Source organism: Myxine glutinosa, chromosome 5, assembly GCF_964187855.1.
Source record: "Myxine glutinosa chromosome 5, kmMyxGlut1.1, whole genome shotgun sequence".
Taxonomy (NCBI): Eukaryota; Metazoa; Chordata; class Myxini; order Myxiniformes; family Myxinidae; genus Myxine; species Myxine glutinosa.
In genome coordinates this window covers 18937016-18953550 of record NC_136265.1, presented here as the reverse complement: position 1 = coordinate 18953550, position 16535 = coordinate 18937016, and the positions used below count along the sequence as shown (strand labels likewise).

At 43.9% G+C, this 16535-nt stretch overlaps 2 protein-coding genes across 4 annotated transcripts in view; one reads left to right on the top strand and one right to left on the bottom strand.

Annotated features, from left to right (window-relative positions):
• LOC144892212 (uncharacterized) overlaps window positions 1-16535 on the bottom strand; it is a 623022-nt gene that overhangs the window by 210264 nt on the left and 396223 nt on the right. The gene's annotated exons all lie outside the window — the stretch shown is intronic.
• The window catches only part of SLC5A10 (solute carrier family 5 member 10), a 49043-nt gene that overhangs the window by 15095 nt on the left and 17413 nt on the right, over window positions 1-16535 (top strand). For all 3 annotated transcript variants that reach the window (XM_078777654.1, XM_078777655.1, XM_078777656.1), the window contains exons 8-9: window positions 1266-1471; window positions 4908-5043. In XM_078777654.1, coding sequence (XP_078633780.1) covers window positions 1266-1471; window positions 4908-5043 — 342 coding nt within the window. The remainder of the gene's footprint in view (window positions 1-1265; window positions 1472-4907; window positions 5044-16535) is intronic.

Here is a 16535-nt window from a genome sequence, read left to right as displayed (position 1 = left end):
CAAAAAGCGAAAACAGGTCCTGCATTTTGTTTTTTAGGACACCATATTTGTAAAAAGGTGTTCCAAGTCAAATGATCATTGTGCATCACTCGCAGTGTTGTACCATGTGACAAGTTCCACAGGTAAACTCGAAGGAACAGCATCTTGTGATGAACAAGTTACAAAGGCATCGCCATGTTGAATGTGTCTTAAATGAGGAAATGGAGACACAGGATGGGGCTGTTTGGCCTAGCATGCCTGTCGCTTACGCACATGCAGCTTGTTACTTACTACAGGTATCGCAATTATTCCCCCGCAAACGCGAAGTGAAAAGTGTGGTTAAGCAATCGGGTCAGTTCTGTCTGACTGTCGACAAACTGTCTGCCAGTCAAACAAAATTGAAAATCAGCCCAAACAGGAAGCGTACTGTTTTTTAAGAATGTTATAAACGACATAAACAACAGGCACGAATAACTAATGTCACGTGTTACACAGGGTGGTGTAAAAGCCGCTGCATCAACGGCGGTAAACTTCCGAAATTTTTTTATACGACTTTTAAAATCTGCATTTTATTTAAATTGAATTGCACGACTTGAACACTGTTCAACACAAATTGCCTTTTTGACATTTTCGAAATCCTCCCGCTTAGCAGTACTTGGACGAAACATTACGGCATTTTACGTCGTCACGACCAATCAAATCCGCCGCTCGTAGACCCCGCCCATGTCCTTGTTTCTCAAGACAGTGCGGGGTAAGGTGTTCTATGAACTCTACAGTTATATATTAGATTTGGGCAGAGGAGCAGCAAGAGATGGCCCACTTTTTCTCAAGATGCCACTGCAGGACATTTTACGTCCGGAGCTTAAACGTAGACGGGACGGCTGTCTTTACATCACCGTCCGAAGTACAACGTCTGGCACAGGACAAGAGGTTGTTTTTTTTTGTTTGTTTAATACTCGACTGACCCTGGTAAGAATGTTATTGACCGAGCTATCCAGACACCTCTCTGCAAATACCCTAAATTTAACAATCTTTTAATTCCAAAATAACAACAATGGTAACTGTACCTGCAGTAGTTTTAATACCACGTTTTCAATTCTTGTTCATTCTCAGCTATGTATCCAAGCTGGCTCTCATAGGACAGCCGGCTTAATTTCATGTTAATATGCATGTCCGGCCTGTCCACCAGGAACCCTCCGAGTCTCTCACAGACTCGGGCTGCTGGCTTATCGAAATCACGAGGATCCCACTTGAGAAATTGTGACCTATTCACTGTACCGTTGCAGCCTTTGAAAAGATTGGTGGTTATTCCAATCTGGAAGAGGCCTACATGCAGGCCATCCCAAGGAAAATCATCCCCAACACCACGTGCCACCTGCCACGCTCAGACGCCATGCACCTCTTCCGTGACCCGGTCGACGGCGACTTGCCCTGGCCTGGAATGACCTTTGGCCTTACCATAATGGCCACGTGGTACTGGTGTTCGGATCAGGTGGGTTGGTGGTCACTATCTTACATTCCATGGCAAATGTTGAAAGCGATTCTCACAAACAGGAGGATCTCCTTTTCAGGTGTTTAATCCCAATTGTTTCATCTCCCCCATTTTGCAACTTGCAGTCGCATTACATTTAATTTTTGCATTTGGCCATCTTGTGAAAGACACATTGGGTTGTTTTACTTCCTGCCTGCCAGGACAAATTCAGTACCACACCATAATTGCTGTTGTATAGACAGGTTTGTTTTTTAACACTAGGAAGGCCTAAACAGTAATTACCTCCGCCCACCAAAGGTGCATGGAGGTTATGTTTCCACCCTTATCTGTCTGTCCGTTTGTGAACAAAATATCTCAAAAAGTTGTGGACGGATTTGGACGAAATTTGTCGGAGATGTAGTGTATGTGACGAGGACGAATCAATTAGATTTTGATGAAGATCCGGATACGGCTAGTATAATTTTAAAAGTCATTCTTCACCTTTGGGCGATATGGCCAAAAATGACATAGCAGGATATCTCAAAAAGTTATAAACTGATTTGGACGAAATTTGTCGGAGATGTAGTGTATGTGACGAGGACGAATCAATTAGATTTTGATGAAGATCCGGATACGGCTAGTATAATTTTAAAAGTCATTCTTCACCTTTGGGCGATATGGCCAAAAATGACTTATAGCAGGATATCTCAAAAAGTTATAAACGGATTTGGACGAAATTTGTCGGAGATGTCGTGTATCTGACAAGGACGAAATTATTAAATTTTGATGAAGATCCGGATCCGGCTGGTATAATTTTTTAAGTGATTCTTCACCATTGGCGCTATGGCCAAAAATGATAAATAGCAGGATATCTCAAAAAGTCATAAACGGATTTGGACGAAATTTGGTGGAGATGTGTATGTGACGAGGACGAATCAATTAGATTTTGATGAAGATCCGGATCCGGCTAGTATAATTTTTAAAGTCATTCTTCAGCATTGGGCGATATGGCCAAAAATGACTTTTAGCAGGATATCTCAAAAAGTTATAAACGGATTTGGACGAAATTTGACGGAGATGTAGTGTATGTGCCGCGGACGAATCGATTCGATTTTGATTTAAGATCCGGATCCGGCTAGTATAATTTTTAAGTGATTCTTCACCATTGGCGATATGGCCAAAAATGACATATATCAGGATATCTCAAAAAGTTATAAACTGATTTGGACGAAATTTGACGGAGATGTAGTGTATGTGACGAGGAGGAATCAATTAGGTTTTGATGAAGATCCGGAACCGGCTAGTATAATTATTTAAGTGATTCTTCACCATTGGCGATATGGCCAAAAGTGATATATAGCAGGATATCTCAAAAAGTCATAAACGGATTTGGACGAAATTTGGCGGAGATGTGTATGTGACGTGGACGAATCGATTAGATTTTGATGAACATCGGGATCCGGCTAGTATAATTTTTAAAGTGATTCTTCACCATTGGCGATATGGCCAAAAATGACATATAGCAGGATATCTCAAAAAGTTATAAACTGATTTGGACGAAATTTGACGGAGATGTAGTGTATGTGACGAGGACGAATCGATTAGGTTTTGGTGAAGATCCGGATCCGGCTAGTATAATGTTTTAAGTGATTCTTCACCATTGGCGATATGGCCAAAAATGACATATAGCAGGATATCTCAAAAAGTTATAAACTGATTTGGACGAAATTTGGCGGAGATGTAGTGTATGTGACGAGGACGAATCGATTAGATTTTGATGAAGATCCGGATCCGGCTAGTATAACTTTTTAAGTGATTCTTCACCATTGGGCGATATGGCCAAAAATGACATATAGCAGCATATCTCAAAAAGTTATAAACGTATTTGGACGAAACTTGGACAGGTTGGGTTTGAGACGAGGACTAATCGATTTGATTTTGGTGAAGATCTGAATATGGATTCGGATATGAGAATTATTTAATTTTTAAGTGATTCTTCACCATTCGGAGATCTGGCGAAAAGCGATATTTAAGATGATATTTAAAAAGGTTATGGATGAGTTATGACTAAACTTGGTGGATGAGTTGGTTATGTGACAAGAACAAGCCATTAGATTTTGATTCGGGTCCGAATCCAGATCCGGCCTATCATTGGGATACAAACCATAAACTGTTCAGCCTGGTGGAGACATGCGCTCTACCGAGTGCTGTTCTAGTTTTGACTGACTTCGTTTTTTTTAAATTGCTCTTGCTTCCTGTGTTTGAACAGTCAAAATGACTGCTGAAATTGGTCTAGGTAGGAAAAATTAACAGTCTTCCTAGTGTTAAAGAAGTATCCAACTGAAATAGAGGAGTAAAGAAGCGCCTGCTCCTGTCAAGATGGAGCGTCTGCAATGAATCAATGCCACTGTCCCTGGTGAACGTGCAGCAAGTCAGTGCGACCCAGGGGGACATGATTGGAGCAAAAAAGTTGGTTGAATCACCGCTGTCCTCAGCAAGCGGGATGTTCTTGAAAAGTTGGCAACCTGCCGGTCTCTCCGAGATGCCCGTGGTGGGACCAGCGTCTCTGAGGAAGGCGCCGTGACTGATGGAAACAGGCACACTCTCCGTGAAAGGGACAGCCGTTGTCCAAGTGTCCCCTTCGTGAAGAAGTCGTGGTGTAAAAGTCACGAGGTCGCGGAGTTCCTGGACAGGGCGAGCCACAGCGAGATGAGGAATCACGCCGGTGCAACCACTCCCTGTAGAGAGCAGCGGCAGAGATGATCTGCGTACGACTGGGATGTTTAGGCTGTGGAAGAAACAGGGCCAAGTTAATGGTGCTTCGATTCCACAAGTCACGTTGTGCCACCTAGGTTGGTGTGCAAGCTGTGACGTGCGAGTGAGTGTTTGAGTGGCGCTGCCTCAGGAGAGTCACCTATAGACGCACCCACACGCACGTTGTACCCACACCTCACTGTTACCCACCAGTACGGTTAGCGTTAATTGCAAAAACTACACCTTTAATGTTGATGAGATGGGGTCAACTTTACTTCCTCGTCCGACGGATGGCGCGCTCCGAGAAGGAGCTCCCCTCGCTAACATCCCCATCATAATAATCATCTGTTCTGTTCTGCTGTTTCCGTGTGAATGTGCCCCACCAGGAAATTTACCTGCAACACCTGGCATGAAGTGGGACTTCTGTCATATAATTGACGACTGTTAGAAGCATAACAATCGGGTCATTCTAATGGTGCAATTAGTAGTAATTCGCAGGCCCTGAATGTCTCGATGTGATGTTGAGGCTTGCAGTGGATTAAATACAATCGGTGCCCCCATCTGGTTGGCATGCCGCCACCACGCGATGCCAATCAAATGAGAAAAAGGAAATCGTCCGAGTTCAGTTCTCCCTTTGTGACGGCCGATTTTAAGGAGTTTTGCAACGTTGCGTGCTCCATTGCCACGTCATTGTCGTCACCAGGTCGTGGTGCAGAGGTCCTTATCGGCCAAGAACGTGAGCCACGCCAAGGGCGGATCCATCCTGGCCGGCTATTTGAAGATTCTGCCAATGGTGCTGATTATCATGCCTGGGATGATTAGCCGTGTACTTTACCCCGGTAAGAACCACCTTTTTTGGGGGCGACTCCGCGACGCTCCGTTGTATCGCTACTTCCGGTCGGGTCTCTGTTGCCGGACGAGTTAGACTTTTGCCCACAAAGTCTCTGGACGTCATCATTAGTTGGGTGAAAGATATCGTACAAGGTAATGACAAAAGGCCTGGGAGTGTGAAAGATCTTTGTCCGTATAAATGATTGGAGATGTGACGGATGACTTGGTCTGACATTACCTGCATGACATTACCTGCATGCTCGTTGTGCTCTAACAGAACAGTTTTAATCAGATTCACATATTCCAGAGATCAAACGTGCTACCAGAAAAAGTCAGAAGTGAGTTCACTGTCAATTGTATATATAAGTGGAATGTGTATGAAACTACTTCCGGGTAAACTTACCTCGATGCTGTCCTTCCTGCTGAGCCCACAAATTCGAAGCATGCTGCAAGAACGGTCGGTGAAAGAGGACGATGATGCGAGGGAGAGATCCCTTTCTTGCCGGCACATACCGTAAGTTCCGTCCGATGCCCAGCGTTGCCCGCCGCAAGGCCACTGTCGCGGCGACGGCCAAACTTCACGTTGCAGATGGATCCGCGGCTGGTGTTTGCCCGGTTTGTGAGCGTACCCTCGAAGCTCGTCGATCAGCAATGGTTTCGAGATGAAAGCAGAGGCCTTCTTGGTGTTTGCGTTTTGATGAGCCACTTTGTCGCTGGGTGACTTGTTTATATTGGTGTGTGCACTGTTGTGCTCGGTTGAGGAGTCAATTTCACCCTCAGAACCTGTGGTAATGATGAGAGGTTTGCTGCTCCTCCTCAAAAACTGCTCTCGCTTCCACTGCCTCGAATCCTGTAAGGAGTCGGGACTAGAAGCGGACGTTTCCCCGTTTCCGGCTCCCTGGCTGGACCCCTTTACGGCACCATCCGAGGCTGCCCTCGATTCTCCGATTCCCTTGGGGACATGAAGCAGGAGGTCATGGTTTTCTTTCTCCTCCTCCTTCTGATGGTCCCCTGTTTTCTGAACGTAGTCATCACCTTCCTTCGCTTTGCCTTCTCCATGCATTTCGTCCCCGTCTTCTTTCTCTCGGTAGGCAATCGGTTTCCGGGAGGATGGCGATCCAGAACGCACGAGAGCATACTTAGGGTGTCGAAGGCTGCAGGTGCTTTCTTGAGTCTTTCTGGACGGCAAGGGCAAGGGGACGCGTGTGGGATTGTTTGGCCGCAAAGGCTCGGGCACGAGTTTGAGCCGATCCATGAGGACGGGGCGACTGGTGGCATACAGCACTCGGAACTCTTTGTCGAAGTTTTCCACCACCTGTCCGGTTAACACCGTCACGATGTTCCTCTCGAGACGTGAAGCTGTCCACGTGAAACTGTTTTGGGTGAAAGTCGAGGTGATTAATTGATCATATAAAGTACACTTTGGAACATGGGTGATTAATTTAGTAGTGTTTATTTTACCTGTACGATCCGCAGAGGGCCTTGTCTCCGTCGATCATCATGAACTTTTGGCTCGTCGGTCCACGCAATATCTTTCCAGATCTCGTTTGAAAACTTCCTCCTACAACACTTCTCACCCTCATGTTCTGGTGTATGGGGGAGGACACGGAAATCAGGATAATCCATATGCCACAAGGCTGTCGCCACATGATCGAGGACAATAGCACCTTCAGTCGAAGAAACCCAATGAATAATGCTGCACATAAATGTCGTCCAAAAAAAATCGTTAACAAGTACAGATACATTCAAAGTACACCGCCCCCATGCCCAATAATTAAATATCCTACAGCGCAGCATTGCCGGGGCGCCTCCGGCGCCCGGCAATACCGCAGTGCAGCTCATAGAGGCTGCATTGGGAGGGAAAGGTGTACAATAATTGATTGATTAATTGTATAATTAAAATCAATAAAAGATTATCACAAAATATTTTCTTAATCAATTGGCTAATAGCATAACTAAACCACTAGTGCTTCATCTGAAGATGTATCTTTTAGAAATTTAATTAAACAAGTCATTAATAAAAAAATTAAATAATTAATTGATTAATCAATAAATAATTAATCGATTAAATGATTAATCAATAAATCAAAAATATCCTTGATAGCCACATCACTTGGTCACTGTCATGTCCAAATATTAGCTTCCCAGCTCAAAAGGTGCCTGAGATATTGGCCAAATGAGAAAGAAAATAAATAAATGATTAATAATCAAAATAAATAAATAATAATCATAAAAAAATTAAATTATTAATCAATTCGGTCACAGAACACATAAACCACCACCATTTCATCAGAATCTGTAACTGAATTATTATTATTATTTTTTAGTAATTAATCGAATAATTAAATAATTCATCGATTAATTGATTAATTGATTAATCAATAAATCAAAAATATCCTTGTTAGCCACATCACTTGGTCACTCATGTCCAAATATTAGCTTCCGAGCTCAAAGGGTGCCTGAGATATTGGCCAAATGAGAAAGAAAATAAATAAATGATTAATAATGAAAATAAATAAATAATAATCATTAAAAAATTAAATTATTAATCAATTCGGTCAGAGAACACATAAACCAGCACCATTTCATCAGAATCTGTAACTTAAAAAAAAAAATTTTTTTGGTCATTAATCGAATAATTAAATAATTAATCGATTAATTGATTAATTGATTAATTAATAAATTAAAAATAGCCTTTGCAGCCAAATCACCTGGTCATTGGCATGTCCAAATATCAGTTTCCTAACTCAAAAGGTGCCTGAGTTAATGGTCAGAAGAGAAAGGAAATTTGATTAATTAAATAAGTACTTAATTAAAACCACCTTTAGAGGCCATTTTTCCCCGCAAGGCGGGGGTTGGCCTTTTTCGGGAACCGTGGTTGTTGTTGTTTTTTGGTCCCCTTTTTGAAGCAATGTTTTACGGCCGGATGCCCTTCCTGACGCCAACCCTTTTTGCCGCCTTTAACGACAAACAGGGAATTACCCAGTGAACTGGTACTCAATTAGCCGACCTCGGAAGGATGACAGGCTGAGTCAACCCCCCTGGTGTTAATTCAGCGATCGACCGGGATTCGAACCCAGGATCCAAGGATATCCTAAGCCGGCACCCTAGCCGCTAGCCCAACACCAGGGCCTACTTAATTAATCGCTAATAATTAAATAACTCCTCAATTTATTGATTAATCAAAAAACAAAAAATACCGTTTTTGACAAAGGACTTGCTCACTACTGTGCCGAAATTTCAGCTTCCTAGCTCAAAGGATGGCTGAGATATCTCCCGGACAAACAAACAAGAAAACATGAAAACAAACAAACAGAGTGAAAACTGAGTACTCCCTTTCAGCGTGTGTCACTGCCGAGCCCCCTTCGGTGCCCAGCAATGACGATTTGCAATGCCTGGAGATGGCATAGGAAAGGTGCGGTGTGCAATACAACAACAACAACAACAACAACAGTCATTTTAAGGCCATTTTCCCTGCTAGAGCGGGGGTTAGCCTTGCGGTCCCCATGACAATGTTCTCCATTTTGCCCTATTTTCTGCATCTCTCCTTGTTAACCCCCTTGCCCGCATTTCTTCTTCCACCATCTTTAGCCAAGTCTTTCTCGGTCTTCCCCGTCCTCTACTTCCTTCTACATTCATTTCCATCACTCTTCTCAACCGGTCACATTCATCCTTCCTCAACACATGACCAAACCATCTCAACCTGTTCCTCTTCACAGCATCCATCACAGGCTCTATTCCCATCATCTTTCACAATTCATCATTTGTCTTCCTCTCTCTCAACGATACTCCGCACATCCGTCGAACCATTCGCATTTCCACCCTTTCCAGCCTTCGTTGCTGCTCTACGTTCATTACCCATGTCTCGCTCCCATAAATCATAACACTTCTCACACATGCAGCATACACCTTTCCCTTCAGCTTCAACGACACACCCCTCATCATCAGCACGCCACTCAGTTCCAGAAAAAAACAAAAAAATCGTGAATATAACGTGATATTATTTTATAATAGTTACAAATTTTGTAATCCTCATTTGTTAGAGATTAGTTTGTTCATTTTTCAAGAATGTCCCTTCCATCTTCACTCCTTGGTCGCAGTGTTTATAGAAACAAAATTCAGGAAAGAGGGATGTAACACTGTGACTGTATCACAGGCATGGCAGGCTGGCCTAGATGTGCCCACTCTCGCCTCTAAGCTATCTAGCCTAGGTTTGAATCCTGACCCAGCTATAAACTCTCATCCTGGTGTTTCACAGACTGGTGAATCATCAATGTTTGTCGTCCCTCCGATGGACGTTAAACTGCACAAGTCGGCTACCGAAACAAATTCCAAATTCCTGCCCGAAGCAGCAGAGGGCACCGCACCAGATACACAGCCTCACCCTAGGCTAATGATGCTACCCCGCAGCAGTGTGCCGCATACGAACGAAGAAGATAAGCGTAGCGATAGTAGGTGTTAGTACCTTGAGCACACCTGCGTGCAGGTTGCAAGCCTCGCAGGCATCGGTGAAAGCCGAGACATGGGCCTCATCCAGGATAATGTAGGCTGCAATGTTGCTGCGCCATGCTACCGTTGCGACGTCGCGCAGAATCTCCACGTCGGTGAAACGGTCCATGGCGATGGCGATGAGCTGCGGTTGGTGGAGAGCAGTCAATATCCCGAGAAAGTAGTTGGGAATTTGTGGATGTGCATTTTGCGGGGTTAAAAAAAAAATTGTCTGCTGAGTCGAGGCTCATATAAGAGCGAACACACAGAACATATAATAAAGGGGAAGGGAGAGAAGTGGGGGAGAGAGAGGGAAGCACAACAACAGTAGAGAACAGGGACATCAGGAGATCTGTGGAAGGGAGAAGGCTGGGATGGGGAACACGGGATAAACAAGATGGACACTACAGAGACCTTCAGGAAAGAAAAAGAAAACGGGCTTTTGAGCATCGCTATACTTTGGGGATTGTGTTGTTTGGAGTGGTCCAAAGGATTCGAAGGCTACAATCGGTGGAAAGTAGGCCGAAATGATGTCCACCCGAGATCTACTTACGAGCTAATTGGTGAGTTTTTTTTGCTGACATTGCGGCCATTTTGTTTGCCGACACAATGTTTATCGCAAATCTCCGGCAAAGCCACACGGATTGCAGTCGTGTTCCGAGATCTCGACCAGACCAGTCACGACCGAGGAGCCAATCTCAAGAGCTTTCATTCAAGATCGAACGATTGTACGATTGTTTGAAGGTCTTCGGTCTTACTTGTTCGACAAACCAATTCGTTTTCAGGTGCAACCCTTGAGGATTTCACGACCTGGTGAAAACATTTTTATGTCGGGCACACGGAGTTACATAATATTGGAGCATCACATTCAGATCTTGAGACGTACCTTTGGCAAATCAAGGGTGGAGACCTTTGTCCAAATTTTGACAAAAAAGTTAAATATGAAAGTTTTGTAGCATCACTTCCCTTCTCTTGCCTTCCGTAGAGTTACCGTTTTCTCGATTGTGCGGATAGAGCCAAATGAGCATAGACATGGTCGAAAATGTCAAAACATCGGATTTCAGCTAAAGTTGTGGGACCGTGGCACCACCTTTGTATTCACTCGAACTGCAACAACAACCACTCCAGGTGTGAACGTCAACCAAGCTCGTGGCAATTTGCTCTCGCTACATTCGTTTGTTAGACACCTTCGACCTGTCTCGCGTGGGTCCAAGTCTCGCCCCACTGTCGGGCTGGTCTTTCACGAAGAGTAGGCAAGTTATCACCGGCACCCTGGAACAAGTGACAAATTCCTGTCGTCTTCAGTAGAAAGTGAGGCCTGGCCAGCCGGTCGAGCCAAAAACTTACCCAGTCAATTATATTAGTTGGGACTATTTGGGGCCTTCAAAGATGCAGAAATAGATATTTCCTTGATTTTGAGAGAATATATATATATACGTCCCGGGTTGAGTCAGAATTTTTTCACACTAGCCCCACGCAGGAATTTACTTCCTGTTTCTTAAAGAAAAGAAAAAGAAAAAGAAAAAATCTATATATGTATATATATATATTATATATATATATATATATGTTGGAACCCATCTGTGGATCGGTCCCATCGGCCGATGGTCTGACCCGTTGGCCGATGGGCGACCATCTGTGGATGCACGAGAAATGACAATGCAGACCCATCGGCCGATGGGTCTGCGCCATCTGCAGATGTGTTGTTCACCTTGAGTATGTTATGTAAAGTTATGTATGGTATGTTATGTATGTATGTTATGTATGTTATGTATGTTATGTATGTATGTTATGTATGTTATGTATGTAAAGTATGTAAATAATGTTGAGTATGTTATGTAAAGCTTTACTAAAACTACCATGTATCTGTTAATTACAAAATGTATTGACAAAATGTATAAATAGATGGGTAGAAATAGAAAATAAAACATTTTAAAATCATCTCTGTTAAATTCCTACCACATGTAATTCCAATGACTGTGTACCTGATTGAAGAGCACCATTCTGTCAACACATTCCTTCAAGGTGAACAACACATCCGCAGATGGCGCAGATCCATCGGCCGATGGGTCTGCATTGTCATTTCTCGTGCATCCACAGCCGATGGGCGACCCATCTGCGGATCCGCAAACGGGTCAGACCCATCGGCCGATGGGACCGATCCACAGATGGGTTCCAACATATATATATATATATATGTATATATATGTATGTATATATATATATATATATATATATATATATATATGTATATATATATATATATATATATATATATATATATATATATATATATATATATATATATATATATATATATATATATATATATATATACAGACTTGGCATTTAATATGGAATTTTTTTTTTTCTTGACTTGGGTTTACTTTCTTAACTCAGTATATCAATCTGGTGTGTTTCTTTTACACTTTGGTGATTTATTTGTTAAAAGAACCATGTCACTGATTGTCTGTCGCAGCAAGAAGTCAACAACAGGATTATATCACAGGTGGCGTGGCAAAATGTACGGACAGGTGCATTTGATGATTGGCTTCACAGTCGGGTATACAAGGGTTGTTGCGTTCTGTATTAGTGGAAAACGACTGCTGCACATCTCCAAAAGTTATTGCCGCTTCCTCTGGAGATGGTCCGTCAACTCGACAATGCTGTTTGTCATGGAGTGGTGGCTTTACGAAATTACGGCATGAAACAGCGTGCTATTGCTCGGCAGTATGGCATCACTCAAGGTCAGGTGTCAATGATCCTGAAACGAAATGCTCAGAGGGGTGTCCCTACTCCAATACCGAGGCCAGGACGTCCCCGCAGAACCACAAGGAGGGATGATCGCCAGCTGCACCGGTTAGTCCGCAATGGCGGTACCAAGTCAGCTAATCGGCTTAGGGCTGAGTGGCAGCAACTGACAAATGTGCCTGTATCCAGAAGGCTAGTCAACCAACGACTGGTTCAAGCAGGCTATCGTGCCAGGTGTCCCCTGAGAAAGCCATGCCTGACCAGACAGCACCACCAGCGCCGATTACAGTGGGCCAGAGAGCACCGTCAATGGCAGCCAGGACACTGGAATCACGTGATCTTCAGTGACGAGTCTAGATTTCTGGTCTATCGTCAAGATGGCCGCGTCCGAGTGCGCAGACAAGTGCATGAAGCCTACAACAAAGATTGTATAGTGCCAAGAGTCCAAGCTGGAGGTGGTGGGGTGACCGTTTGGGCTGCTTTTCATGCAGGGTCAAAACTGACCTGGTTGTTCTGAATGGAAACCTGAACCAGTTCAAGTACAGGGCCATTCTGGAAGAAACATTGCTTCCATTTGCTCGTGCAGCCTTTCGAGGAAACTTTGTCTTCCAAGATGACAATGATCGTGCTCGCATGATCCAACACTTTCTTGCTGACGGATCGTGCTCGCATGATCCAACACTTTCTTGCTGACCGTGGTGTAGAGCATATGGAGTGGCCTGCCATGTCCCCGGATATGAATCCGATAGAGAACTTGTGGGCAGAATTAACGCGTCAAATCGACCACTTGGACCAGCAGCCGACCTCTGTGCGTGAATTGCAGCAGGCTATTGTCACTGCATGGCAAGCGATTCCTGTCCAAACCTTGGCAAATCTCGTGAACAGCATGCCTCAACGTGTACGTGCTCTCCTGAATGCTTGTGGGGGTTACACGAAGTACTGAACTGTAATTTTACTGTCCGTAATCCCAATCGTAATTTCACTTTTGTTTTTGTTAAAAAATTTTTTGTCTAATGTGCAAAATAAAGACCTACTTCTGGAGAACGTACAGAAGCTTAACACAGTAATGTCCATGAATTGAGTTCGACGTCAGTTTACATCACTTTCAAGGATCAATTTATTTGTTTCGAAATGTCAAATGTGGTTTTTGTTTCTTTTAAAGGTCACATTAACAAAATCTAGAATAATTTCAACATAATTCCAATGAACTTTTGGTTCATAGACATCTTGAAAAGTAAGTTCACCCCCACAAAAAAAATATTCCTTATTAAATGACAAGTCTGTATATATATATATCTATCTATAATTCCAGTAATCTCTGTGTGTATGTGTGTGTGTATGTGTGTGTGTATGTGTGTGTGTATGTGACCACTGTTTCTCGACAACCACGGGTCCGATATACTTGAAACTTGCCAGGTATATTGCTGGGGACCCGAGGATGTGCCTTTTCAAGGTTTGAAATTAATCGGACAAGTGGTTCCCAAAGTATGGTCACCGTACTCGCAAGCCGTTCGCTTTGGCTTTGCGAATGAACCAAACCATTTCATGTAAATAGAGGGGGGGGGGGGGGGGGTTCTACCGTACTCGCAAGCCGTTCGCTTTGGCTTTGCGAATGGACCAAACCATTTCATGTAAATAGAGGGGGGGGGGGTTCTGTGGTCGTTACTGCCACGTGGTTTCAAAGTTTTTTTTTGTTGTTGTTGTTTGCACGCATGTTTTTTTGCACCCACGTACGGGCACGCCCTAGTATATGCAATTCACGCACAGAGGTAGGCTGCTGGTCCAAGTTGTCGATTTGACGCGTTAATTCTGCCCACAAGTTCTCTATCGGATTCATATCCGGGGACATGGCAGGCCACTCCATATGCTCTACACCACGGTCAGCAAGAAAGTGTTGGATCATGCGAGCACGATGAGGCCATGCATTGTCATCTTGGAAGACAAAGTTTCCTCGAAAGGCTACACGAGCAAATGGAAGCAATGTTTCTTCCAGAATGGCCCTGTACTTGAACTGGTTCAGGTTTCCATTCAGAACAACCAGGTCAGTTTTGCCCCCTGCATTAAAAGCAGCCCAAACGGTCACCCCACCACCTCCAGCCTGGACTCTTGGCACTATACAATCTTCGTTGTAGGCTTCATGCACTTGTCTGCATACTCGGACGTGGCCATCTTGACGATAGACCAGAAATCTAGACTTGTCACTGAAGGTCACGTGATTCCAGTGTCCTGGCTGCCATTGACGGTGCTCTCTGGCCCACCGCAATCGGCGCTGGATGTGTTGTCTGGTCAGGCGTGGCTTTCTCAGGGGACGCCTGGCATGATAGCCTGCTTGAACCAGTCGTTGGTTGACTCGCCTTCTGGATACAGGCACATTTGTCAGTTGCTGCCACTCAGCCCTTAGCCGATTAGCTGACTTGGTACGGCCATTGCAGACTAACCGATGCAGCTGGCGATCATCTCTCCTTGTGGTTCTGCGTGGACGTCCTGGCCTCGGTATTGGAGTAGGGACACCCCTCTGAGCATTTCGTTTCAGGATATTTGAACCATAACCTTGAGTGATGCCATACTGCCGAGCAATAGCACGGTTTCATGCCAGAATTTCGTAAAGCCACCACTCCATGACAAACAGCATTGTCGAGTTGATGGACCATTTCCAGAGGAAGCGGCAAAACTTTTGTAGATGTGCAGCAGTTGTTTTCCACTAATACAGAACGCAACAACCCTTATATACCCGATTGTGAAGCCAATCGTCAAATGTACCTGTCCTTACATTTTGTCACACCACCTGTGATATAATCCTGTTATTGACTTCTTGCTGCGAAAGACAATTAGTGACATGGTTCTTTCAACAAAGACATCACCGAAGGGTAAAAGAAACTCACCAGATTGATATACTGAGTTCAGAAATAAACCCAAATCAAGAAAAAAAAGAAATTCCATATTAAATGCCAAGTCTATATATATATATATATATATATATATATATATATATATATATATATATATATATATATATATATATATATATATATATATATATATAATCGTTAGATTAAATAAGACGCGGACGTAGCTTCAGGACGTCGATCTTTAATTGTCGACAAGCTTTCGACCAACAAATGTCTTCTTCTGAGTCGGCCCCAAGTTCAACGGACAACGAGGTCTTCCGTTGAACTTGGGGCCGACTCAGAAGAAGACCTTTGTTGGTCGAAAGCTTGTCGACAATTAAAGATCGACGTCCTGAAGCTACTTCCACGTCTTATTTAATCTAACGATTATTTATTCAATGCAAATGAGACGCCCTGCTCGTACTGTGGAGTTTCTACTATTTCTTAGTTATATATATACACATGTATATATATATATATATATATATATATATATATATATATATATATATATATATATATATATATATATATATATATATATATATTGTTGCGAATATGGAATTTGGCCTCCATATCCGCTTGTAAATATTCCCCTATTTTCTCCAATACTCCCCAACTTTCCCCAATCCCCCATTCCCTAGTCCCATTGCATGTAAATAACAATCAGTAGAGCCGACCTTCCCCTTATTCCCCCATTAAATGTCGTGCCCAGGTCCACCGCACCACACGTAGCCAACTTTCGGACATCTTCCTAGTTATTCTTAATCTATGTCAGTTAAGGCCTCGTTTCCATTAATTATGACTCTTCGTTGCACCAGAATGTGATTATATGGCATCAGTAGTGAGTTTAGGACCTTTCCCATACCTCCTCCCATCTTCTTCCCCAAACAACAACAACAACAACAATTACAACAACAATTACAACTACAACTACGACTACAACAACAGAGGGGCGGGGAGTGTGCGTCCTCACACCGGCTCGGTTACCCGCCATGACCATACGCTCCACGGCGTTACCCCGAAGGGGCTGGCTGTCAGCTCCTCGTCAGGGGCGGAGCCAGTAACCCCCCCACGCACCCAATGAGAAGCAACGTGCCGATTCCACGAGGCGGAGCTAACGAGCCGAGGGCGTGTCACTCCCCGCCGGATATACGCGGCCCCGCGCCGGATGTGACGTCAGATGCGCCCCCAGCCTGGAGAGAGAAGTCGCCACCCCTCGAGCGCTGCAATACCTCCACCGCATCTCTTAAACTGGACCGTACGTGATCCTGCCCTGAGCCCAGGTGCACCTGGAGCGATCGCTACCCGCCTGTCCTTTGCATCAAACCCCGTGTGAGTGAGCCTTGTCCCGTTTATCTGTCGTCTGTTGG